The sequence below is a fragment of the Paralichthys olivaceus genome, chromosome 22 (genome assembly GCF_024713975.1).
Source record: "Paralichthys olivaceus isolate ysfri-2021 chromosome 22, ASM2471397v2, whole genome shotgun sequence".
Taxonomy (NCBI): domain Eukaryota; kingdom Metazoa; phylum Chordata; class Actinopteri; order Pleuronectiformes; family Paralichthyidae; genus Paralichthys; species Paralichthys olivaceus.
The window spans coordinates 16,856,404-16,880,175 of NC_091114.1; the positions used below are offsets into that span (position 1 = coordinate 16,856,404).

General features: G+C 45.6%; 1 protein-coding gene and 1 long non-coding RNA gene across 11 annotated transcripts; one reads left to right on the forward strand and one right to left on the reverse strand.

Moving 5' to 3' along the window:
• The first annotated feature begins 72 nt into the window (after positions 1 to 72).
• clcn3 (chloride channel 3) lies at positions 73 to 22,963 on the forward strand. Of its 10 annotated transcripts, XM_069519167.1 has the most exons (16): positions 76 to 243; positions 4,442 to 4,623; positions 12,936 to 13,096; positions 14,063 to 14,162; positions 14,526 to 14,713; positions 14,878 to 15,000; positions 15,632 to 15,838; positions 15,946 to 16,026; positions 16,158 to 16,410; positions 16,997 to 17,289; positions 17,378 to 17,564; positions 17,647 to 18,045; positions 18,327 to 18,543; positions 19,507 to 19,582; positions 20,516 to 20,553; positions 22,602 to 22,822. In XM_069519167.1, exons 2-15 carry the CDS (start codon positions 4,461 to 4,463, stop codon positions 20,528 to 20,530), a joined length of 2,463 nt encoding a protein of 820 aa, XP_069375268.1. In that variant the 5' UTR covers positions 76 to 243; positions 4,442 to 4,460; the 3' UTR covers positions 20,531 to 20,553; positions 22,602 to 22,822. The 10 variants fall into 10 exon arrangements, with proteins under 10 accessions (XP_069375263.1, XP_069375268.1, XP_069375267.1 ...); XM_069519162.1 differs by lacking the exon at positions 20,516 to 20,553 and having other exon boundaries at positions 73 to 243; positions 22,602 to 22,963; XM_069519164.1 differs by lacking the exons at positions 76 to 243; positions 20,516 to 20,553 and adding an exon at positions 8,358 to 8,548 and having other exon boundaries at positions 4,509 to 4,623; positions 22,602 to 22,963.
• Positions 4,873 to 8,351, reverse strand: LOC138406602 (uncharacterized). Its single transcript, XR_011240004.1, has 2 exons — positions 7,977 to 8,351; positions 4,873 to 6,037 (listed from the first exon to the last, which is right to left on the reverse strand). It is a non-coding gene; the product is annotated as an uncharacterized lncRNA (long non-coding RNA).
• Positions 22,964 to 23,772: the final 809 nt, after the last annotated feature.

Sequence of the window (23,772 nt, forward strand, 5' to 3'; positions counted from 1 at the left end):
AGAGGAGGAGAAGAGAGGAGGAGAGGAGAGGAGAGGAGGAGAGGGGGAGGAGGAGAGGAGGAGGAGGGACACAGGAAGTGCTCGTCACTGCCACAGGAATGGGTCTGAAAACAGAGCACACCGTGATGAGGATGATGATGAGGAGGATGAGGATGAGGAGGAGAGCGTCCAGTCCCCTGTGTTGCAGGAAGTAGATCCTCAGTTCAGCAGAAAGATGAATGTTCGGATCGATGCGTCAGGAAGGTTCGTGGCTGCTGCTGTTAACTCTTCAGAGAGAATGAGTCTGTTCTCCATCCATCACCCGCCATCTGGATATTTACACAAATATCTCTCTGCAGATCTGTATATATATCTGTATATATATATATATATATGTATATGTACATAAATATATATATATATGTATACAGATATGCACATAATTATCTTTATATCTAATCATCCATCTATCGCTGTCAAACTCTCCTCTCCCTCTACCGTGCAGCGCTGCTAGCTAGCTTGTAGCCCTGTGTGGTGACTTAGCTTGTGTTAGCCTGGGTTAGCCTATGTTAGCTTGAGGTAGCTAGAGTTAGCTTGTGTTAGCTGGAGTTAGGTCGTGTTAGCCTGAGTTAGCTTGAGGTAGCTGGAGTTAGCTTGTGTTAGCCTGAGTTAACTTGTATTAGCTTGTGTTAGCCTGGGTTAGCTTGTGTTAGCTGGAGTTGGCTTGTGTTAGCCTGAGTTAGCTCGTGTTAGCCTGAGTTAGCTCGTGTTAGCCTGAGTTAGCTTGTGTTAGCCTGAGTTAGCTCGTGTTTGGGACGCTCCGTGGATCCAGGCCTGAAGCTGCATCATGTCTGTCAGAAGAAGAAGAAACACTTTGCTCATTTAATGAGGTTCGAAGAAGAAGAAGCTGAATGACGAGCTGCTGTGAGAGAGTTAGCATGTTAGCATGTGTTTATTGTATAGTATTATTATTATTAGTGACCAAATGATCACAGTGTTGTTATCATGTTACAAAAAGTGAAATCATGTATTAATGGATTCAAAACAAAGTGTTGTGCTGACACAGGGTCAGTGAGTGAGGCTCAGTGAGGCTCAGTGAGGCTCAGCTCTGATATTAATGCTAAAGTTTCCATCTTTAAATGAAACAGACTCTTTTCATTAGTGAGGAATCTGTGCTTCGTAGTTCTGTGTCTAAAAGGTCAGGAGTTAATTTGGTCAAAGTAAATATCCAGTGTTCACTACAGATGAAGAAATGTAGAAAAGCAAAGTGAGAGTGAGCAGATTCTGTGTTTGCTGCGTGAAGGACTTAATAAATGAACAGTCCTAGAGTTGTTGATTGACTGATCGTCTTAGCGCTGGCAGACAACACGTCGGAGACATTGAGGACAAGGGACACTTGTGTAGACCGAGCCGTGACGCTGTGTTTTATATTTTCACTTTCAATTTAAACTAATGCACATGTCTCTGCATTCCACTGACGAGCGATGGTATTAAATCAATCACATCAGTGGGGGGGAAATGAATAAAGTCCAGTGCTCCTGCAGTGGCTGTGATCATGTGAAACTGTTTATCCACTTTACTATTTATCTCGTTCCCTCCACAAAGTCACAGTAACTAACAAAAACAAGATGTCCTCATCACTTACTCTGGAAAAACAAACTCTCGTTCATTTCCCTCTGTTCAGGTTTGCATTTGTACATTTATGAAGCATGAGGAGCTTTTTGACCAGAGGTCAGTTTTTCCGCCCAGTGTTTAGAGACGGGTCAAACCAAAGGCATCGCAGCCTCCCTTATTTAATTTGCTCTCATCATCGGTGTAACCAGCGCCCTGATTGTGTTATGTTTGTCTGGGGTATTTGATTCCGGTCTGTTAGCCAGGACCTTCAGAGTTTCACTCAGTCGAGACATCTCATTCAAGTGTTTGTCTCTCACACATGACCCAGTCTGTTCATCTGCACGTAGAAGGTCACGTTACATTGTGCCGTCACTGAACTGCATCTGTTATTAACTTGTAGTCATGGATATTCATTATTTTTCTAGGTAAAAGAATGTTCCCAGACTGGTGTTGGTGTGTATGGATGAAACAGAACACTGACAAGACACACACACACACACACACACACTTTGAAGGATGTCTAATGGCTGTGTTTCTTTCACTTCTCCGCAGCACATAGAACACGTATAATTCATTCCTCAGCTTTGATTTTGAAAAGTAAAAGTTGTCTTCGGTCAGACCCGTCTGTCCCTGTGAGACGGCAGCACACTGACTGACGCTGTAACGTGAGATCCAGGTTCTCATCCTGACACACAGCACATGTTCTTATTATGTTACTGTTCATTTACCTGTTTTCAAGATTTATCGATAAATCATTCATCATTACTTCATTTCTTGTATAATTTCTCAAAAGTAGAGTTTCGCTGAAAATTAAAAATAGAACTTTATTGAAAACCAGATTGAACAATAAATAATTGGTTTTATGAATTGACTTTCTAACTGTTCTAACATGGATTTGATGAAAAACTCCGGTGAGTGATAATAAGCTTCATTAGTTAATGACATGTAAAGTTTTTTGCCGTTTGATTCCACACGGTCGTTAGTACAGGAGCACTCGGCCTCAGCAGTTTGTTAGTGACACTGTGTTACGGTGTTTGTGCTTCCTGTTGTACCACGGATGTCACAAATGTATTGAGCTGTTTGAAGGATGCGTGTGAGCCCGTCGGTTGAAGGGGGGGTAAAACGCTGAATCACATCCCAGCAACGGTCGCCTGGGCAACACCTCCATGGTGACCAGCCGGAGGAAGATAAGGCTCCTTGCCACACAACTAGTTGTGTAACATCAGCAGAGCCCTGCAACATTGTGTTCCCTCGCCGTTATCGCAGCACACTCCTGCCTCGCCTCGGCTTATCCACGTCCTCAAACTGCAAAATGGATTTCATTTTGCAGTTTGCCGTAAAAACTCCTCAGTAATAAACAAATGCTAATCTCCTCTGCATAATTTCTGATGCAAACAATGAGGAGAAAATGAACGAGTGTGCTGCAGCGTGTCGTAATCACAGACATCAGAGGAAGAAGAAAGACAAGTGTTGTTAACAGACTCAGTCTGAAAAGATCACAAACCTTAACATGCATTTTAATTCTCCCTCCAATGAGTCCTGTTAACATGAATCCAGCTGTTTTCACACACGAGCTCCAGATGAATCCAGGGAATCGTCTCCAGGAAACAGTGCCAGTATTAATCACAATCATTTAGATTTTATTGGGGCGTGAAGTGAGATTGTGGTCAAATCGAGATCAAAGTGCATGAATCGGTTACATCACATGTAAAAGTTCTCCGAGTCCATGAGCTGAATTGAATTTCCTGCCTGCGCTGATTTGATATAGCTCAAAGGGAAGTCCTGTCTCGTGGTGAATCGGTGGGATTGTTGCTGCAGGGAAAGTTTCTCTTTGCTTCACATTATGCAGTTTGTGCCGGGGGAGGATTACTCTGGGTCAGTGTCTGTCTGTGCTCGCAGGCCTTTTGTCTTTGGCCAGTCTGTAGTTTTACTGTCATCACACTGTGTCTGAACTCATCTGGTTGAAGTGAACGACTCTCACTGCAACACAACATCTGAAGTACAAGGCTTTGACTGAGACTGTGAGTCTCTGTGGACACGCTGTGTGAAAAGCTCATGGCCGTTGTGTTAGCTGGGAATAAAATATTAATGCAGTCGATGCTTTTTCATTTTCAGCACTTTACAAATCTGCACCAGAAAATACTTCCCTTCAAAAACTGTTCTTTATTCTCTTTATTCTCTTTATTACCTGAAACACTCCCTCCTCACTTTCTGTGCTCTTTGGATAAAAGGTCCATTTCTCTTTAGAACAACAAATCGAAGGAGCCGACACCTGCTGTTCTTCTTTTTCTTTTCGGAGTCTGGTTTGAGCTACAGATTCTGGTGTAGTTTCCTGCTTCCCCACAAGGGGGTGAGGTTGGAGAGCAGGTGTTGATGGTCTTCTGTCTGTGGTCCAGCACTGTTGTCATCATAGACGTCCATGATTTTTATCCCTGACTGTCCACATTAATCAGTCTAATGGACGTCCTGTCTCAAACTTGAGTCTGTTACCTCTCAAGTTTGAGAAATGTAGTTCACACTGTTTCTATAGGAGTCCATAAGAAAAGTATCGTACAGCTCACTTCCTTTATAAGGTCAGAAAACGTGAAAAGTCTCAGTCATTAGTTTCCAGCACGATGTTCATCTTGTAAATGATGAAGTGTGTTTTGCGTTTGTAGAACTTCAGTCTCATCCATCACAGCTGCTCTGTGTCCGTCTGTCTTTGCTCTTTACCTTAGAGAAACTCTGCACGTTAACAACTAACCCTACTAATCTATTCATAGATGTGTTTCACTCTGTCGACTAAAACCTTCCTCACAAGACGGTGTGTATGTCTCCACCACTCCCCTCCTCCCTCCTTATCATCCAGGGCACCGGCTTGTTGCTAAATGGAGTCGGAGCAGCTGTACCACAGAGGCTACTGCAGGAACAGCTACAACAGCATCGCCAGCGCCAGCAGCGACGAGGAGCTGCTGGATGGAGCCGGCGTCCTCATGGACTTCCACACCACCGAAGACGACAACCTGCTGGATGGAGACGCTGCCTCCCCAGGTAGGGAGTACAGGATACCTCACCTAGAAGTTTGATTGGTCACTTATCTGGATCTCTTGAGCTTCCCCCTCCATAATCCAGGCTTGATGAACCCTGGCCCCCACTCTCCAGTCATATATGGTCTTTCCTTGAAGTCTCACCAAGATTCCCATCATGCACTGGTCTGTCTCTTGCGGCCTCTACACATTTAAATGGGCTCTCAACTCGGGTTCTTGGTTGGCCTGACGAAGCTGAGGTTTCATTTTGCTCAGGTTGTGAATCACCTTCCTCGCTGATGTGGAGATTCATCAAGCGTATCTGTCATGTGACTCAGTCGCTCTGCCATCTGCCCCTCCTTCTTCCCTCCGCACCCGTCAGCTGCTCTACATGACGTCTTGTCACGCCCCTCTGACGCCCAGCATCCGCTCAAGATGATCGTCCTGCTCCCTGTCTGACCTGCCGAGCCTCACAAACTGTTAGAAACTAATAAAACCAACAGAATCAAGCTGAACAAATTCAACACACTCAGATATTTGTCCTCTAATGTCCCTAATTTATTTCATCAATATCAATGAATTATTCCAGAGAATTTGAAAACATCCCAAAATTCTCTATTTCACATGTAAAAAAAAATAAGTGATTGAAATATTCCTGGATCCCTTTGTCTGGATTCATACCACATCCTCTCAGCAAGTTTGATGGAAGTCTATGTCGTAATTCTTTGGTAATCAAAGACAACAATCAGATTAAAGTTTAAATACATAACAAAAAACCTTCCTCTTAAAATCTGGGTGGTTGAAAATATAAGAAAAAGTGTATTTTACAAATGCATTTGGAATTTCATAAATGTATTAATGAAGTAATTAATTGAATTGAAGTAGTGGCAGAGAAAACATTATTACATTTGTAACCACGTGTCAGGCTCGGACAGTTTGATTTGACCCTTCAACCTTTGGCTTTGTCGTCTTTGAGCTTCTGCTGCTCCCGCGTCCTTTATTTTCTCCTGTTCATCCGATTACATCTCGACCTGATCACCTCTTTAATGTTCTTGCTTCCTGTGTCCTGCTGGTCACATTGTGGCTTCACTACCTTTGGACAAGCGCCTCCTTGTGTTTGTCTTGTCATGTAGCAAGTAAAGACTGGGGGGTGTGGCGTACTCTTGTGTGAATGAGATCTCTACCATGCTTCTCCTCGTGTGTCTGCCATGTTACTCTACCATTGCTACACCTGTGCTTCCAGTGCAGTCACCTGTTACGCACTCATTCACCAGCTCAGTGACACTGGCTGTCTGCTGTCATCAACGTCACGTCGGCTGCATCCTGTTTGCTCCTCCTCGTTGGAGTAACGTGCTGTTTCCACTTTCCTTTCCCAAAGTCTGTGGCTTTGACTCACAGCTGATCAGACTCAGTCAGAGCGGCGGGCTGTGAAAAGGTTCCTGTGTTCCCGAGATAAAAGCTCTGAAATGAGTCACTACATTCATCTTATCTTATTATTTTTATAGGCTTTCTACTTTGTCCTTTCAAATTAAAGCAACACGATGCAGCGCCCCCTGCAGCCACATGTGGTGATCAGTTCTGGAGCGTGCCTGAGAGATTAGGTGATTTAAATCAAGCTGCTGTTTTAATGTAAAAAGTTCTGTTGTGTTGCTTTAATCGAGTTAATGACTGTGTGTTAGAGAGGGGTTGTCTTACATTTCAGTGCCTGGTGATTATCTTATTCTTTCCTCTGAAACTGGACCTCTGGGCAGTGAAGCACAGACGGAGGCAGCGGAGTAACTCAAACCGTAGAAAGGTCCATGCTTCCATTCATCCCATCAAATACATAACCAGGTCTCAACAAAGGCTGCCGACTGATCAGTCTTGTTTTTAAAATATTTGTGACTTGTTGTAATCTAGTTTTTCAGGACTTCACCTTTCAGTCTCGTCAGCCTATATTTGTAATTCCCACAAACCAGTTTGGCCGCTGTGAGCTGGTGTTTGGTGAAATCTCTGAATGAAGGTGCTCCCTTGAAGGAGGCGTTCTGCCTGTCTCTGCCTCCCTGTGCTATTTATACATGATAGTGAGGGGTGGGCACAGAAGGTTGTAAAGGCCGTCCTCCCTGCCTAGTGTGCAGTGTGAGCAGCGAGCTGGCTCACTCCAGTCGTATGGAGATATTTGCTGAAACTTTTTGTCGACTCAGACGAAGTAAAAGAGAGAAATGGAGAAGTTGCTGTGGAAGCGTTTGAACTAAGGTGGATTTCCTCTGGTTTCGTTTAACTCTTGACTTTCCTGCTCAAACTCGTATTTTGGTTTTGCTGAGTTAATGTGGTGACAGGACTTGTTGAGGACGCTGGCAACCAACTATGGCTGACAACACCTGTGCTATTGCCTAGCAACAGGAGCCCTGCTGAAAGGTAAGGGGTCATGGGGGTCTGTTTCTGACTATTGGAGTAAGGGCTGAAGTACAGTGGGAGAAATGTCAAGGCCCCATTGTTGTCGCCTGGGAACTGCAAGTGATGTGGAAGCACATGAATTCTGTGTTTCATATAACAACACATAATTAGACCAAGTTTACGAAACATCACCTGTCTTGAAACGCAGCCACTGTGAGACTCCTCTTGGATGTAACCTGTGAAACCGGCTCACACTGGTGCGGTGGGCATGATGTCTGAAGATACAAGTCGTCCAGGAGACATCTCACATGTTCCTGTTTCATTTCCTCTCCACATGAGGGCTGTTGCCTAATTCTTGTTTCTGACTCTTTTTGTATCATTGCAGTTCGTTTTCTCTTTGCAGCAGTTGCAGTTGGATTTATTCAAAAACAGCCAAAATTTGCAGATCAGATTGACACACACTTATTCCTTATTTGTGTAATTACAAAGCTTTCTCACAGTTGAGTAATATACTATCGCACAGAGGTTTGTCCTTCTTAGTTTAGGGCTGAAACTACAAATGCTCAGATCAGATGTTTTCTCTCTCTGTGTCGATTCCAGTAGCTCAACTTTCAGTTGCTGCTGAAGACATTTTGTGGGCTGCTCATTCAGATCCTGTACTCTGGCTCAGGATCATTTCATTGTTTGTAATTGAATAATTAGCCAATAATTAAAATCTGTTTGTGGGGAAGAGGAATTCAGAGAGAGATGCATTGCTGAGAGGCTTTAAATCGTCAGATCAGAACTACCTCTAACTCTTGTTATGTACACAAGCTGAGAAATGGGAAGATATTTTTCTGGAGCCTCTGTATCATGAACACTTGACCTGGTGAGGAATTTACTTCAACTGAGGTGATTAAGAACAGCAATTACTTTCATGAACAGACAGTATTCTAGTTGTGTGGTCGACCTCCACCTCTGTTGAGGAAAGGCCTCATGAGGGTGAAGGCCTCTTTCACTCACCTGTCCGTTCTTAAATATTGACATGTTTGTTACCACCTAAGAGACGTCCAATATTCTTCAGCTGTACGTTAAAGTCTCAGCATTCAGACGCATACATGGCACACACCCCCGTGACCCGGCACATGGTCTCTCCCGTACAGGCAGGGCTCAGATCTCCCCTAGCAACCGAACAGGCAGGACTGACCAGCCTGGTGTGATCGTCTTTCTGTGTGTGTGTGTGTGTGATGACATCATCAGCTCGAGCTGTCAGCTGCTGCAGTAGAGGGAGAAAGAAAAGGGAGGGAGGGGGAGGGAGAGCGAGAGGACTGTGCACTCACATTCTTCTGTTCACACACATGCGCACTCTCTCTCTCTCTCTCTCGCTCTCTCTCTCTCACACAGACCCACTTGTCTTCCTCTGGTAAACATGGCAGCAGCGACCGACACACACACACAGCGAGCAGTGCGTAGTGAAGCTTAGCTTAGCCTCATCTGAGCTATCAACATGGAGGAGCAGGACGCAGCAGCCGACCCCTATTTGCCCTACGATGGGGGAGGGGACACCATCCCCCTGCAGGAGATCCCTAGAAAAGGTACGCCACACATCGCTGCTCCTTTATGCACATTCCCTCCTGATGACAGAGGCCCTCTGACGCCCTGTTGTACAGAGCGTGCATGTAAGCGTAGTCAGACAAGATGCACGTTGAGCAAACACTGCGTCCTCTGCCTTCGGCGAGGCTTAGAATCCACAGAGCCGGTATGGATTAGAGGCTGCCATTACTAATGACAACGCTGCCGGTAAAAACAGTTCACAGTGCAGCTGATGTCGCCGCTCTGTCGATGATTCACCAGCAGTGTGTGTGCAGCCACAGATGGAGATAAAGAAAGGGCTGATGCAGTGTGAAGGCTGGTGTCTGGGCCTTAAAGCAGCAGCATCTAGAGAGACTGTCCTGGGCGTCCATTTTAATGTCCCCCATAGAAACACATGCACAGGCCACAGACGTGGATCAACACTGTTATCAAAGACACCTTCCTGCGGTGCGAGGACACCTGTTGGTCAGATCCCTTCATGTCACACAGATCAGGGTCTGCAGGCCTTTGCGTTCTTGCACTGTATCCTTGTTTGTCTTCTCCTTGTGGCCTTCAGGGAGTGTTGCTCTCGGTCGTGCGTAGTTACATTTTCTACGGTGAGTGAGCAGAGACAAAAGGTCCCTGGTGAGTTTTGGACACATCCACCGCTGCCTACATCTACTTTGTTCAACAGCTTCAGCCCACAGACGTCCCTACATCTCTCGCAGACAAAGTGTCCTCGTCTTCATTACAACGTGTGGTCCTCTGTTTCTTCTGATGTCTAGATGGTCACATTTTCTCATCGGTCCATCTCTCTCCACCTATTCGGTAACTTAACCCATTTATTTTTATTTGACTGGTTGACTGGACCATGTGCACGTCTTCTGAAAACCTACAGATAAAACTGACAAATTGGAGCAGTACCACTGGACATTCTGGGGGGGGCTGTCTTCTCTTCTCGTACATAAAGGCAGAATAAATTAGCCTTAGTGTTTGTACTATCAAGGTCATTTACCTTTTGACACCGTTGCCTTGTCTCAACTAACAGAACTAGCACGTCATCTGTAAACATGCAGGGGAGAGCGGTTCTGAATAGGTCTTTGAGTCCTCAGACGTTGGTGTGACTGCAGGGAGTCCTCCAGTGTGGACAGCAGGCTGCCGTCGGTCAACAACACGGCTCTACAGGCTACAAGGACGTGGTGCTGGTCACATGATCGCTGAGCAGACTAACCCTATAGCCCCGCTGACCTGCAGCGTCCCAGGCTGCTGCCTCTAAACCTCCTTGATCTGATTTACACAGGAGTGGTAGAGAAGGACTGTTACACAGGAATGCAGAGGTGGTTGTCGGGGTTTTAGTTTGCAGCCATCAGCAGTCCCGTCCTCTCTCACAGGAAGGCTAACTCTGTTTGTTCCACATGCGCCTGTGAGAAAGAAAGGAAAGTGTTATTTGTGTGTTTGTGCGTCTTTTGTCCGTGTGCCTGATGAACCATTAGTGTGATGCCGGCGACGTGTTCGCACGCACTCCCCTTCGGTTTCTGTTTTCGGAGGCGTCGCCACCGCTCGGCTCTGTGCTTCTGCCTCAGCTGATGGTTGCTAGTAGCATCATCAGGACTCAGCGGTCACAGCCTCTGTTTTCTTATTACAGCGTATTTGTACCCTGTCGTGAGCTGTGAGTCGGAGCAGCAGGTACAGTGTTATCGTTCTGTTGGTTCTCAGTGATGAACGTTTTCACCTGCACTAAGTCTTTCAGGTGCAAATCTTCATATCACTTTGTTCTCATTCAAATCTTTCCACCGTATCTTTTGCTGGCGTTTGTCGTTTGCATTTCTGCTGCTACTGTAAATTCACGTGCAGCTTGGCCAGGTTTCAAAGATTGAAAATCCTGAAAGTCCACGGAGGCTGAATGAGACGCTCTGGTCTACAGAGGATGTTTTACTTGCTTCAGCAGCTTGTCCCACTCTGACCAGTGCTGAGACACTTACTGCGGCTCAGTCAATCTTGCAGCTGGCTCGTTAGCTTCGTAACAGATGTGCAATGAGGATAGGTTTGCCCAAGAAGGATCCACCTATTGGATTTTTCCAAACTGGACCCTGAAGGATAAAAGCTGCACTTGAAAGAAATTCCCTCAAAAGTTTTCAACTTCTCTCCCACATCCCTTCAAACGTCAGCGGACTGATCGGAGCTTCACAGACTGATGGACCACATCGTGCTGTTCTAAACTGAGATAAACATGATTCGATTCGAACGCAGCCTCTAGTTGATCCTGTTGTGGATGAAGTTCCTGGTGCTTTGAGTTGTGTAGCACATTTACTACATCACAATAACATGGTTATTACTTGGGTGCAGCTGTGTGGATCCCAGTTTATGATGCAGTTTATGGCCCAAGTTAAAACCATGTTAGTGCTGAACCATGAATGAGGCATTGTTTGATCACTCTGACAACGTCCCAGTCGTAGTTGTGCTCAGGAGATGAAAGCCTTGAAGGGAAATATGAATTGTGGAGTAGTTTGTTGTTTAATGTTCGGGAGGCGACAACACGAGGTTTTCTGGGCGTAGTATTTACACTAGTGTCGTTCACACTTTGTATCTTCAGCAGCGTGAGAGACGTCGAGTGAAAATGATGCTGAGGTTTTTGTTTCATGTCGTTATAGATCACACAAAACAGAAAGACAGATCTCACTCTGTTACAGTTACACACTTTCATTAAATGTATTGAATTACGTGTTTCCTAACCGCGTTTGAAAGATTGCACACGTACTGTACGGTCAACATGTTGTCCTGCCGTTAAAGGGCCACACACGGCAATGTGTTAAAAGACTAAAGAATAAATATGTTTTTAATGTAATGGATTCACTATTTGATGTGATAATAAAACACATTTACAGGAGCTTTAACTGTTGCTGTGTCCTTTTGTCTAACACACACACACACACACACACAGTGCCCTCTTTGTGCTGCAGATATTTGGCTCATCACAACTTGGAAGCTCGGACTCCTCAGCTTTTCTGACAGTTTCATCTGTTGGAGGATGGGTTCAAAACGCAGACTGCAGATAAAGATGGAGGACATGACACATCCGCAGCTGTGAGACTGACTCATGATCGGTTGAGCGCCCCCTGCTGTTCTACTGTATAGACCCGAAGTGATCGCTGAGACGTCTTGTCCATCTTTATCTCCAGTCCATGGATCAAATGTGACATTGTTTTTTAGATTGGTGAAATTTCACTTTAATACTGAGAACCACGACTTAAGTATTGAAATCCATCGTGTTGTATTTTCCCATCATGCACAAATGACAGCCATGTCTGTTGTTTGATGTTTTCTAGATGAATCAGAGAAACGACCCTTCGGGCTGCGTGACTGTGTTTGTGTGTGTGTGAGACTGAGTGTGTGTTGCTCTCCCTTCTCATGTTGTCTCTGTGCGTTCAGCCAGAACAGATCAGACGTAACAAATGATCATTGTACCGATCTATTTATAATATCAAGACATTCTTCGAAAGGGCATTGCACAATGTTTGCATTGTATTGTTTATTCATTGGTTAATATTTCCTGTGACTGCAGTCACGTTGAAGTCATTGCTGGACTAACTACGTGGTTATTGACTCTCTAGAAAATCGTATTGTCCCACAGACTGCAGCTCGCAGATATTATCAGAGCTAATGAGAATGTCAGACGTCCAAGTTGGGATTCCAGGAATAAATCACAACAAGGCATCTATCTGTTAAATGAATCAAACGTGGTTAAATTGAGTTTTCAGAAGCAAAATATCAAGTTTGCACTGAGGGAGCATTTAGTGAAAACTGCTGGAGGTGTAGAGTTTGAAATGTAAGAGTGTCTGCGTATGCACACGTCCACCCACACATCAGCGTCTCACCAGCAGGGAGAATCTGTCCTGTCAAGGTGCTTACATCACTTTATGTGCGCTGGTGTAGGTGTGACTGTTTCCCTCCAGGTGCTGCAGCTCAGCTTACTATTCAAACGCCTCAGTGGTTCACGTAAGGCTCTGCTAAGTTGTTTTTGTTCCAGATGAGTTCAGGCTCTGCTGGGTGTTCTCGCTGTGTTTCAGACGGTGTTTCTCCCGGTGAACGTGGTGCTCTGCAGTGTTTCTGATGAGCCTCGGTTGTAGCTCTGATGTACCGCCAGCTGCAGGCAGTGTGGTGGTGGATCTCTTTAAAGATTCTTTAGTTTTAACATAGTAAAGATATTTGTTCATCTCTTGTCGATCCGTGTTGCAGAGACGGAAACACAAGTAGTAAAATAAGCAGATAAGTTTGTGTATAATGGTATTTTGTGAGTATATTTCTTAGAATCCACATAGTAACAACTAACATGCTTGTATTGCAGTGTGCGTTCTGTTTGTTTGATTTAGTATATAGTTTCTCATTTAATTAAATGTTTCTGCTTCTCAGGGTCTAACTACGCCATGTCTAACGGGGGCGGAGCCGCCAGCAGCTCCACTCACCTGCTGGACTTCCTAGAGGAGCCGATTCCCGGTGTGGGGACCTACGACGACTTCCACACCATCGACTGGGTGCGAGAGAAGTGCAAGGACCGTGAGAGACACAGGAAGGTGAGGGCCCCTCAAAGGCAGAGGGTTTCTAACTGTGGTCATTATGTCCTCGACAGTTTTGTTTCTGATGAAATAAATTGTTCAAATTGGAAGAATAAACAACTGAGACCTACTTTCCACTGTTTCACATCTTAACACACGTGTATACATGTGTGTTTTATAACTAGATGTTCAAATTGACACTCGTCCGTCTCTACTTCCTGAAGCTGTGAGACAGAAACAACAAACCTTGTCTGCTGCACAGGAAGTGTGTCACACATTTTCTGCAGCAGCAACAGTTTGTTTGGATCACACACCAAAAAATAACTGGGTCAGCAGTTTTAGCCTCGGTGGCTTAACGGTGGGTAAAAATAGCTCAGCATACAAAAATAATCAGCAGAAAATCCAAGGTAGAAGAATTTAACATCAGATATTTAAATTTTCTGCCTTTAAATCATGTCACTGTCTTCATCAGAAAGATTGAAGTTCACTCTTCACCTCCGTCTGTGTAGAAATGTAGTTGTACAGATGAGTGACGTCACTGATTCACCTCTCCCTGTTCAAGCCTTTGTCCAAATATTGACTCAGTTATCCTGCACAGCTTCCCCACGGTGTTTCAGTGCCATGCTGCTGGTTCTGAGACACAGTATTCAAATAATGTTCACATTCTCAAACATTGTTTTAACAGCCGGGCCCTGTCGGCCGCGCAGGAAGCTCATTAAACAAAGTTTTATCGAAGCACTAAATTTAAATCCTGCCACAAGAGTCGATTACTGAATATCTGTAGGTTTCCAATGAATGAAGTTTGACGCTCTAACTCTGACTCCCCTCGTTTCGAATCCACATTCAAAACCCACAGGACGACCCGCTAAAGTTTAACTGTTACATAAGACGTGAGGGAGGTAAAAACACTGTGGCTCCACTTCCATCTCTTATGACCTGTAAAATGATTCATCCATCGTGTGGTTTTCCTTCTGTTCTTTTCAGATCAACAGTAAGAAGAAGGAGTCAGCATGGGAGTTCACAAAGAGCCTGTACGATGCCTGGTCCGGGTGGCTGGTGGTGACGCTCACCGGCCTGGCCTCAGGTAGCGCACGTTCACAAATACTGTGCACACTCACACAGCTGCTGCGTCCTCTGCTGGGGACTCTCACATGCTTGGCCTCAGGCAGCTCACACTCTTTCTCTCGTCTTCATGTTTTATCACAACCAACCACTCTGTGCACAGTCAAAGTAACGCTGCTGTAAAAAACTAGATTTCTATTTGAAAAGATAAAACATTTGCTTTTGTCTCAGGTTCAGTTTCATCACGCTCACGTTAATCTAGGAGCACAAGAGGCAAACTCACTTTCCACAAACACCTTTCTCTTTTCTTCTCTTTCTCCGTCCTCCCTGCCTTCACTTCTTCGCCCCCTCCTTTCCTTCCTCGTCCTCTTCCTCCTCTTGCCAGGTGCTTTGGCTGGCCTTATTGATATTGCTGCTGATTGGTTGAACGACCTGAAGGAGGGCGTGTGTCTGAGCGCCATGTGGTTCAACCACGAGCAGTGCTGCTGGACGTCCAATGAGACCACCTTCGCTGAGCGGGACAAGTGTCCCCAGTGGAAGAGCTGGGCTGAGCTAATACTGGGGCAGGCCGAGGTAGACGCAGGCGCTGGAGGGGCTCTTCAGTTACCATGGCAACGTTGATCATTTCAATCTGATAATCTAACAGAGCTCTGGCTTCATTCTGTAGATATTTGCTGCCTGTGACTCTCAAGGTGTTTATTAGTTCACCCCCCCCCCCCCCCCTCGTCTCTGTGCAGGGTCCCGGCTCGTACATCATGAACTACTTCATGTACATCTACTGGGCTCTGTCCTTCGCTTTCCTGGCCGTCTGTCTGGTGAAGGTGTTCGCTCCGTACGCCTGCGGCTCTGGGATCCCTGAGGTGAGCGTCAAAGTGGAGCTTTCACAAAAGTACGGCTGGAATGTGTCACCGACCGCCCGCTGTCTGCAAACGAGACATTTCAAATAGCAAGTGAAGTTTTGAACACCTCATTAGAGATGAACCATCATTTGAAATATTAGTTAACATAACAGTGAAGCTTGTTGAGCTTGTTTAGAAATAGTGAATGTGTCAGATTTGACCACTCTGTGAATTTTAGGGGATCTGAGCTGAACCTTTTCCTTTTTTCACGATGGGAACATGAACCCAGAAGATGCAGATAAAATAAAACAGAGTCAGTTTACTACAACACATTCCTGTTGTTGTTTGACTGAGTTATTTTGAGTATTTTACTAAAAAGTATTCAACGAGCACAGGTGCACTTTTTCTTTTCTAAATCACAGTATTTTGAATATTTGGTCGAATAAACCAAGCACCACGAAGACGTTACCTTCAGCTCGGCTCACTGGGACATTTCATTCTTTATTTTCTGACATTTTATTGATATTTGATGATAATCAGACCTTTGTCTACTGATTTAAATTAGTTGCAAGTTACTGATGTAGATTGAAGACGGATAATGAAACCACAGTCTTGATTTTAATCTGGCGCACCTTCCTCTCTCTCTCCGCAGATTAAAACCATCCTGAGTGGGTTTATCATCCGGGGCTACCTGGGCAAGTGGACCCTGATGATCAAGACCATCACTCTGGTGCTGGCTGTGGCGTCCGGCCTCAGCCTGGGGAAAGAGGGGCCCCTGGTGCACGTGGCCTGCTGCTGTGGGAACATCTTTTCCTACCTCTTCCCCAAGTACAGCAAGAACGAGGCCAAGAAACGAGAGGTGAGATCGACGATGTCTTTCATTTGTTTGTGTTCTGCTGTCGTGACTGTTTCTGAGTGTTGTTCGAGAATCCCTTCGAGTGAGGTGTGTTTGTTTCGTCCTCTCAGGTTCTCTCTGCTGCGTCGGCCGCCGGAGTGTCTGTGGCTTTTGGAGCCCCGATAGGAGGAGTTCTCTTCAGCTTAGAGGAGGTACAGTCACAAGTCCGCAAATTACTCCCTCGCTTATTGTTCATGCTCTATAATCTCAACATAATGCTGAGAGAAAGTGTCAGTACGATGGAGGAAGGTTCTCACTCCTGATCCCCCCCCCCCCCCCCCAGGTGAGCTACTACTTCCCTCTAAAGACGCTGTGGCGCTCCTTCTTCGCCGCCCTGGTGGCAGCCTTCGTCCTGCGCTCCATCAACCCCTTTGGTAACAGCCGTCTGGTGCTGTTCTATGTGGAGTACCACACGCCCTGGTACCTGTTTGAGCTCATCCCTTTCATCCTGCTGGGAGTGTTCGGAGGTCTCTGGGGAGCTTTCTTCATCAGAGCCAACATCGGCTGGTGCCGGCGGCGCAAGTCAACGCGCTTCGGTAAGTTAGTCTTGATCCAGGATTCAGGTTGGGAGATATATGTGAAGGGGAAAAGATGTTTATGACCAGATCATTGAGAGGAGGACATATATAGAATATATAGAATGACTCAGTGAACAGCCATAGTTTCAGGTCAAACAGAGGTTGAGTGTTTTGTTCACTGTGTTTTACTCTATTTAAAATGTTTATGAATAAAAAGTACGATTAAGAAATGGAACATTGAGTTTGAAGTATTATCAACAGAAAGCAGCTGTGGTTTGAGTCCAGGCATTAAAACCCATTCTGTTCACATTCGCATTGAGGTATAAACCCCTCAACAAGCTGCTGTCACCGATCAGCTGGTGAAAAATGACCCAAAACAAATGTGTGGTTCTGCTGACGTATGTCCGCACTGCGTGAAAACGTTAAAACAACGGGGATGTTTGGTTAACCCTATGATGTGAGGCTTTTAAATATGAGAATAAAACACATCTGCATGATCAGCAGTGTTACGTCTCAGATCTCAGAGTAATTTCCTGAATGAACACTATTTGATTTGAGGTCCCGGTGAGAGTCTCCCACAGCCTGACGTGTTGTCTCTCTTCAGGAAAGTACCCGGTGTTGGAGGTGATCCTTGTGGTCGTCATCACAGCTGTGGTCGCCTTCCCGAACCCTTACACGCGTCAGAACACCAGCGAGCTGATAAAGGAGTTGTTCACTGACTGCGGCCCTCTGGAGTCCTCCCAGCTGTGTCAGTACCGCAGCCAGATGAACGGCAGCAAAGCCTTCAGCGACAACCCCAACCGGCCGGCGGGGCCTGGCGTCTACGCCGCCATGTGGCAGCTCTGCCTGGCGCTCATCTTTAAAATCATCATGACCATATTCACATTTGGTCTCAAGGTGATGCCTGGATGTTCTTTTTTTCAAAGAGGGCAGATGTTTTACCGACGTGTCTTCATCACTAACACGAGCTCCTCTCTCTGGTCAGGTTCCGTCGGGCTTGTTCATCCCCAGCATGGCCATCGGGGCGATAGCAGGCAGAATCGTTGGCATTGCAGTGGAGCAGCTGGCGTATTACCACCACGACTGGTTCCTGTTCAAAGAGTGGTGCGAGGTGGGAGCTGACTGCATCACCCCAGGGCTGTACGCCATGGTGGGGGCCGCAGCGTGTCTGGGTGAGTCAGCAGGTTCACACACAGCGCTGGTGAAAGTCCAAGTCAAAGATCACAAGCTGATCATCATCTGTTGAATGTGCAGGGGGTGTGACTCGAATGACCGTCTCCCTGGTGGTCATCGTCTTCGAGCTGACGGGCGGGTTGGAGTACATCGTCCCACTCATGGCTGCCGTCATGACCAGCAAATGGGTGGGTGACGCATTTGGCCGCGAGGGAATCTACGAGGCTCACATCCGTCTGAACGGATATCCCTTCCTGGACGCCAAGGAGGAATTCACGCACACCACGCTGGCCAGGGAGGTGATGAGGCCACGACGCAGCGAGGCGCCGTTAGCGGTGCTGACGCAGGACGACCTGACTGTGGAGGAGCTGCAAGGCATCATCAACGAAACCAGTTATAACGGTTTCCCTGTGATAGTGTCCAAGGAGTCCCAGAGGCTGGTGGGCTTTGCTCTGCGGAGGGACATCACCATCGCTATAGGTAACACTGCATGGTTTCAATGAAGGAGTTGTTACAGCAGCTCTTCTGGGTCAGGAAGCAGAGGATCATGGGTAATTTCCAGTGTCCAGTTCCCTTATCCCTTTAAAAGCCACTTAATTGCCACGGGTGGCTGCAGGGGGCGCTGTTGCTCTGTAAGAGTTACATTGTGCTAAGTTTCTAAAGCAAAACTCTGAAACTCAACTTCCTCCCAGTGTGCAGATGATTGGTTCTTTGTTTATAAAGAGTTTCTCGTTTCCTGATCTCTGTTCCTCTCTCGTCAGAAAACGCCCGTCGTAAGCAGGAGGGCATCGTGTTAAACTCCCGGGTGTACTTCACTCAACACGCACCCACCCTGCCGGCCGACAGCCCGCGGCCCCTCAAGCTGCGCTCCATCCTGGACATGAGCCCCTTCACCGTCACCGACCACACGCCCATGGAGATCGTGGTGGACATCTTCAGGAAGCTGGGCCTGCGCCAGTGCCTGGTCACTCACAACGGGTAAGTAGGAGACAGAGAGTAGAGGATGAGCTGGAAGAAGTCCACTCATCCGTCTGCAGTGGACAAGCACCATGTACACACTGCCCGGTGTTGCATGGGCTCAGATCCCTGGATTGACCCTGCATGGCCTAACCGCTGATCTTCCTTTGTCCCTCCTCCTGAGCGATAACAGACGTCTCCTCAGTGGAAGAGACTGAGCTGCTCAAACTAACTGCAACTACACTGGTTTCATGCTGGGGGACTAAAGTCAGGCAGGAGAACATCTGGATTTAGGCTCGGAGTCAAACGTTTATTAGAAATGACAAATATCCGGGAGCCACCTGCTGGTGTCATGAAGGAATTACAGGATTCATTCCTCAGTTTACTGATCACTTATCTTCGTTTATATTTATTTATCTCTATGTTGAACTTTTTTAAACCTTGAAGGACGAGACTGGTGGTATTTTATATTTTCCTGAAATTTTACTTTACGTTTTTAATGAGTTTTACTTCCATAATTATTTTTGAACTTTATTCCTTAATGATCTTTGTTCCTACTGAAGAATAAACAGGTCACAGATATATGAGTTTATTTTTTTGAGGCTCAGTCATTTTCCAAAACGTATTTCTTTTGTTAATCAATTCTCAGTGAGTATTTACATCAGCAGAATGTGTGGAAACAACTTCAGATTTCAGGGACTTTGAGTAAGATCAGCCGGTTGTTGTTGGTTTGAGGTTAAAGTCAGAACAATATAGAACATCACCAGACTCGTTCACGAACAGTGATTCAGCATTTTACATTTCATTTGATATAATTTTTATTTATGTTCATATCCGTGATATACGTCAAATCAATTTCCAGCAGGTTTTGTATCACGTTGTGTTTAATATTTCCAGTTGCATCCTGTTCTGTCTGTTTTCTCTCTGTGTTCATTGGTTGTTGTTGTTGTTGGTCAGTTCACCAGTAACAGCTGTGTGTTTCAGGATTGTGTTGGGCATCATCACAAAGAAGAATATATTAGAACATCTGGAGGAGCTCAAGCAGCACGTGGAGCCCCTGGTGACTAGCCCCACCCCTTTCCACATGTGACCCCCTTCCCACTTCCGCATCTGTCTCTTAGGCTCCGCCTCTTCGGAGGGATGCATGAAACGTGGTGTGAAAGGCCGTCGACAGTTTCTTTCTTTCCTGCTGTCGGCACTGTGTCTGTGGGCGGGTGTGGATTCTGCTGAAGTCGTCCATCTTAGAACCGTTTAGTTAGACGCCCTCTGACCTCCGTCTTCATCGCTGGTAGAGAAGCTGAGTTGTGTGGGTCCTGTAACGTTGGACCTTTGTGGAACCGTCATTACGAGCGCAGAGCCTCAGACATGTCTTCATTAGATTCATTTAAATCTTTATTAAATGTGATAAACACTGACAGTTCTCCTCCTTCATTCACTTCCTGTTAAACTCACTCAAACACAGCGTCGTGACCACTGCTGCTTTAGAAATATAATCAGTCGTCTTGTATGAGCTCAAACATGAGCCGGCGTGATTATGAGGACGTGAGATGATCAGAATTGAAAAATATTATTTCTCAAGATCATTTCAAAAGCTCGAAACCTCGTTGACCCTCATTTGTTCCCACAGTGTCCGTGTGACCTTTAGTCGACCTTTAGGTAAAGGGATGGATGAAGCGTGAAGTGTTGGACATGTCTGAAAAGCTCTCAGTAGATTCCCAGAGTGCACCTGTGTTAAATCGCACACTCGTACGGTAGCTCTGCTCAGTTGTGTGTCAGCCTCATCGTGCTCGTACTCTTCTGTCTCATGTTTCGTGACTTTAAAGCTTAGAAGTGTAGAATTCTGTTTGTCATCTGTTTGTTTCACGTTTTCCTTTTTCACCACATTTTTAAAAATATTCTCCCGCCCTCAGTTTCTGTTTTCATTAACGTCTGCTTTTTGTTTTTTAAACCCCTCCCTCTCTCGACGCCACCTTTCCGCCCTGGGTCTCCGCAGATTGACGACATGTGACCCGTCGCCTTAACAACCACTTGGCGAGTAGCTAGCCGCTTCACGGCCACGGTTGTTTTTCATGTGTAGTGATTTTATTCCCATGTTCCCCCTCATTCTGTAGCGGTAGCGAGCGCTGTGGTGACGTTGTTGTTGGTGCTAGTCGTGACTTAGCCAGTTGGCGTGTTGTGATATGACCCTGATGAAGAAACTAATCCTGTGACCTGACCTGCACGTTTCCTTGAAGTCAGCGGTGTACGAGTTCTAGAAAAGTTTACAGGTTTATGTTGGAACAAAAAGGGAAAAGGAACGACTGTTTAGAACCTATGTAGCTGAGGTGCAGTGAATTCATGATGTTTGCTGAGTCATTCTGGGAAATGCAGGAAATCTTCAGCTGCAGTTAAAGCTTGAATATTAACGAGCAGCGTGTTGATCAAAGCATCATCACATGATGTGATCTGAACATTCTCCACTTATGTTCTTTGTGTCTTCAGCGTCCATTATTTCTCGGAGCTTTATCCTGTGTTGAAATGTGTTTTTAACTTCAGATGCATTTAAAGCCACTAAATTCCAGAATAAAAAACATTTAAACTTGACGCTGCTGACTTACAGGGAACGCTGCCGTCAGCCCTTCCTCTCTAACACTCTCTGATCTGTACCCGAAACCTGAGTCTGATCCTTGAGACGTCTCACCAGTGTTTCATGCCTCCTGCTGCTCGGGAGCTTTAGCTCTAATCTCAGCGACGTCAGATCTGCTTCTCTCGCTCAGACCTGGGTTCAAATGTTGGTTTCTGCTCGATTCTGCTCCTGGTGCATTTTGATTTGCCTCTGCAGAGTTCACTCTGAGATGAATGTTTAATTAGAAACACACGAACCTGACAGTGTTAAAACAAAGCACGTTGAAGTGTTTGGACCCAGATCTGCTTCTAACTGACGGACAACTTCCTCCAGCTTTTTAACCTTCAGATGTTTCTCTCCACCTGAACTCAACTCAAGAGCACAACAACCACAACTGTGTAATGTTTAAAAAGATATATATATATAAATATATATAAATATATATATATGTATACAAAGATACCTCTGAGTCTGACGTGTGCTCCTGCATCAATCATGACTGATTATTTAGAAACTCGTTAGAAGCAGTTTGTTCGTTAAGTCTTTTAGGTTTAGTTACTTTAAACTTGGAGAAGAAGAGGAAGGCGTTCCGTCCCACGAGTCTCAAACTGTTCACAATATAAACCTGCTGTCGTGTGACAGCGCTCTCTGCTGGAGCTACACTGTAAACACAATGTTGGGCTCTTCACAACTTCAGCTGACAAATGAGTAAAATGTTTAATCAACATTAAAATCTGTTGATCAATGAAATGGAATAATCCAAATGTTCCAGACAAGACAGCTTTAAATTAATTATTTATTACTTTCACTGCAACTATAACATGAGTTAAAAGAAAAATAATATAAGAGCTTTTTTAATCGATTTAAATTGATGCCAGAGCTTGACAGTCAAATGAGAAATTTGAAATAAATGGTATTTTAGTCTTTTGAAATAGAAAGAGATCAAAATACAGAAGCAAGTTCAGGTCGTCTTGTTGCCTTGAATCATTTCACGTGTTTGAGCTTAAAGCGACACGTCTTCAGACGGGTGTGACGGGGGCGTGTCTCCTCCTCTTCTCCCTCTTTTCCCCTGAGGTTTTAACTTCTCACCACTTCCTGTTCTCCGTGTTTCTCCCCTGTAGGATCCAGTTTTTCCTTCTTCTCACCAGCCTCTCTTTTGGACTGACAACATTAAACCAGCAGGGGGCAGTGTCTGAAATGACAGCAGCTGTTTCTGACCTGCTTCTCTTATTTCCCCTCTGGTTACTCACGGCTTCCTCTCCTCCCGCTGACTTTTGCTTCCTCAGGGACTCATGTTTTTGTCGGCATCAGATATTTTACGATTTTATTGATTTATATCCAATAAACCAGAATGGAATCAAACCACGTCCTCGTCTTGTGCCGACAAAAACATGACGTTGTTTTTTCTGTCTCATCAAAAACCACCGACGTGTCCTCACTGATCTGTTTCCTGTCTCCTCTGCTCCCCCTGCAGGCGGCTGCTTGGTATCATCACAAAAAAAGATATCCTTCGTCACATGGCGCAAATGGCAAACCAAGATCCCGAGTCCATTATGTTCAACTGATCTGCTCCTTCCAGGACGACAGCAAGGAGGAGGAGGAGGAGGAGGAGGAGGAGGTGCGTCTCCTGGACGACTCCAGTCTCTGACATTAGGATCTTTTTTTTTTACCCCTGAACTTCACTGACTGACTGAACACAAACTTTAACTGAGCGGCACGAGAGGGAGAGAAAAAGAAAAAGACTCGTTATCGTTGTGGCTGCTGAGGACACGAGGAGGTCACGGGACACACACACACACACACACACACACACACACACACACACACACACACACACACACACACACAAGGAATGCACTTTTTACACACTTACACAAAAACACATCTGCACATACATCAAACATGCATGCTCTCTCTCCACACACACACACGTGTAAAGTTGACAGCTTCACTCTTCACGTGCCTCACCCCTGTCCTGTCTCTGCTGAGGCCGTGGTGGGCGTTGCCTGGCAAGGGGGTCAAAGGTCAGAATGAACCGCCGATCAGGGGACGCGATGAGGGACCTTGAAAACCCCCAGGCTTCAAAAACTGCCCTCGCCCCCCACCCCCACCCCTCCCTGTCCCACCACAGACCTGTCTGTCCCCCAGAAGATGTTTACCTGTGAATTTAATGTGTGCGTCAGAATGTGTGCGTTTGTGTCCACTACATTCCAGCCGGGTTACCGTGGTAACTGAAAGGACGTTGGGTCTAATTAAGATTGAGGCTTTAACGAGCGAGTAGAGAGAGAGAGTCTTTAAAAACTAAAATGTTCCCATTCAGAGGGAAAAAAGTGAGTGAGTGTGTGAGTGAGTGAGTGAGTGAGTGTGTGTGTGTGTGTGTGTGTCGTCCATTCATTCAAAGTGAAGGTGTGTTGATAAAGTGTTCGGGGAGAGTTCCACTCTGTTACAGAAAATAAAATCAGATTTCCTTTTTTCATCTCAAACTATTTAGTCTCGCTGCGACTTTGAACCTTTTGATCTGCTGCTGCAATCGATGAACTTTTTATGTCTTCAAAACAAAACCGAACTGGACACATGCTCCGTTTAAGTGGATCAGTTGAAACATGGAGTCTTCTTGTCTTTTTTCATTTAGCTAGAAACAGGAA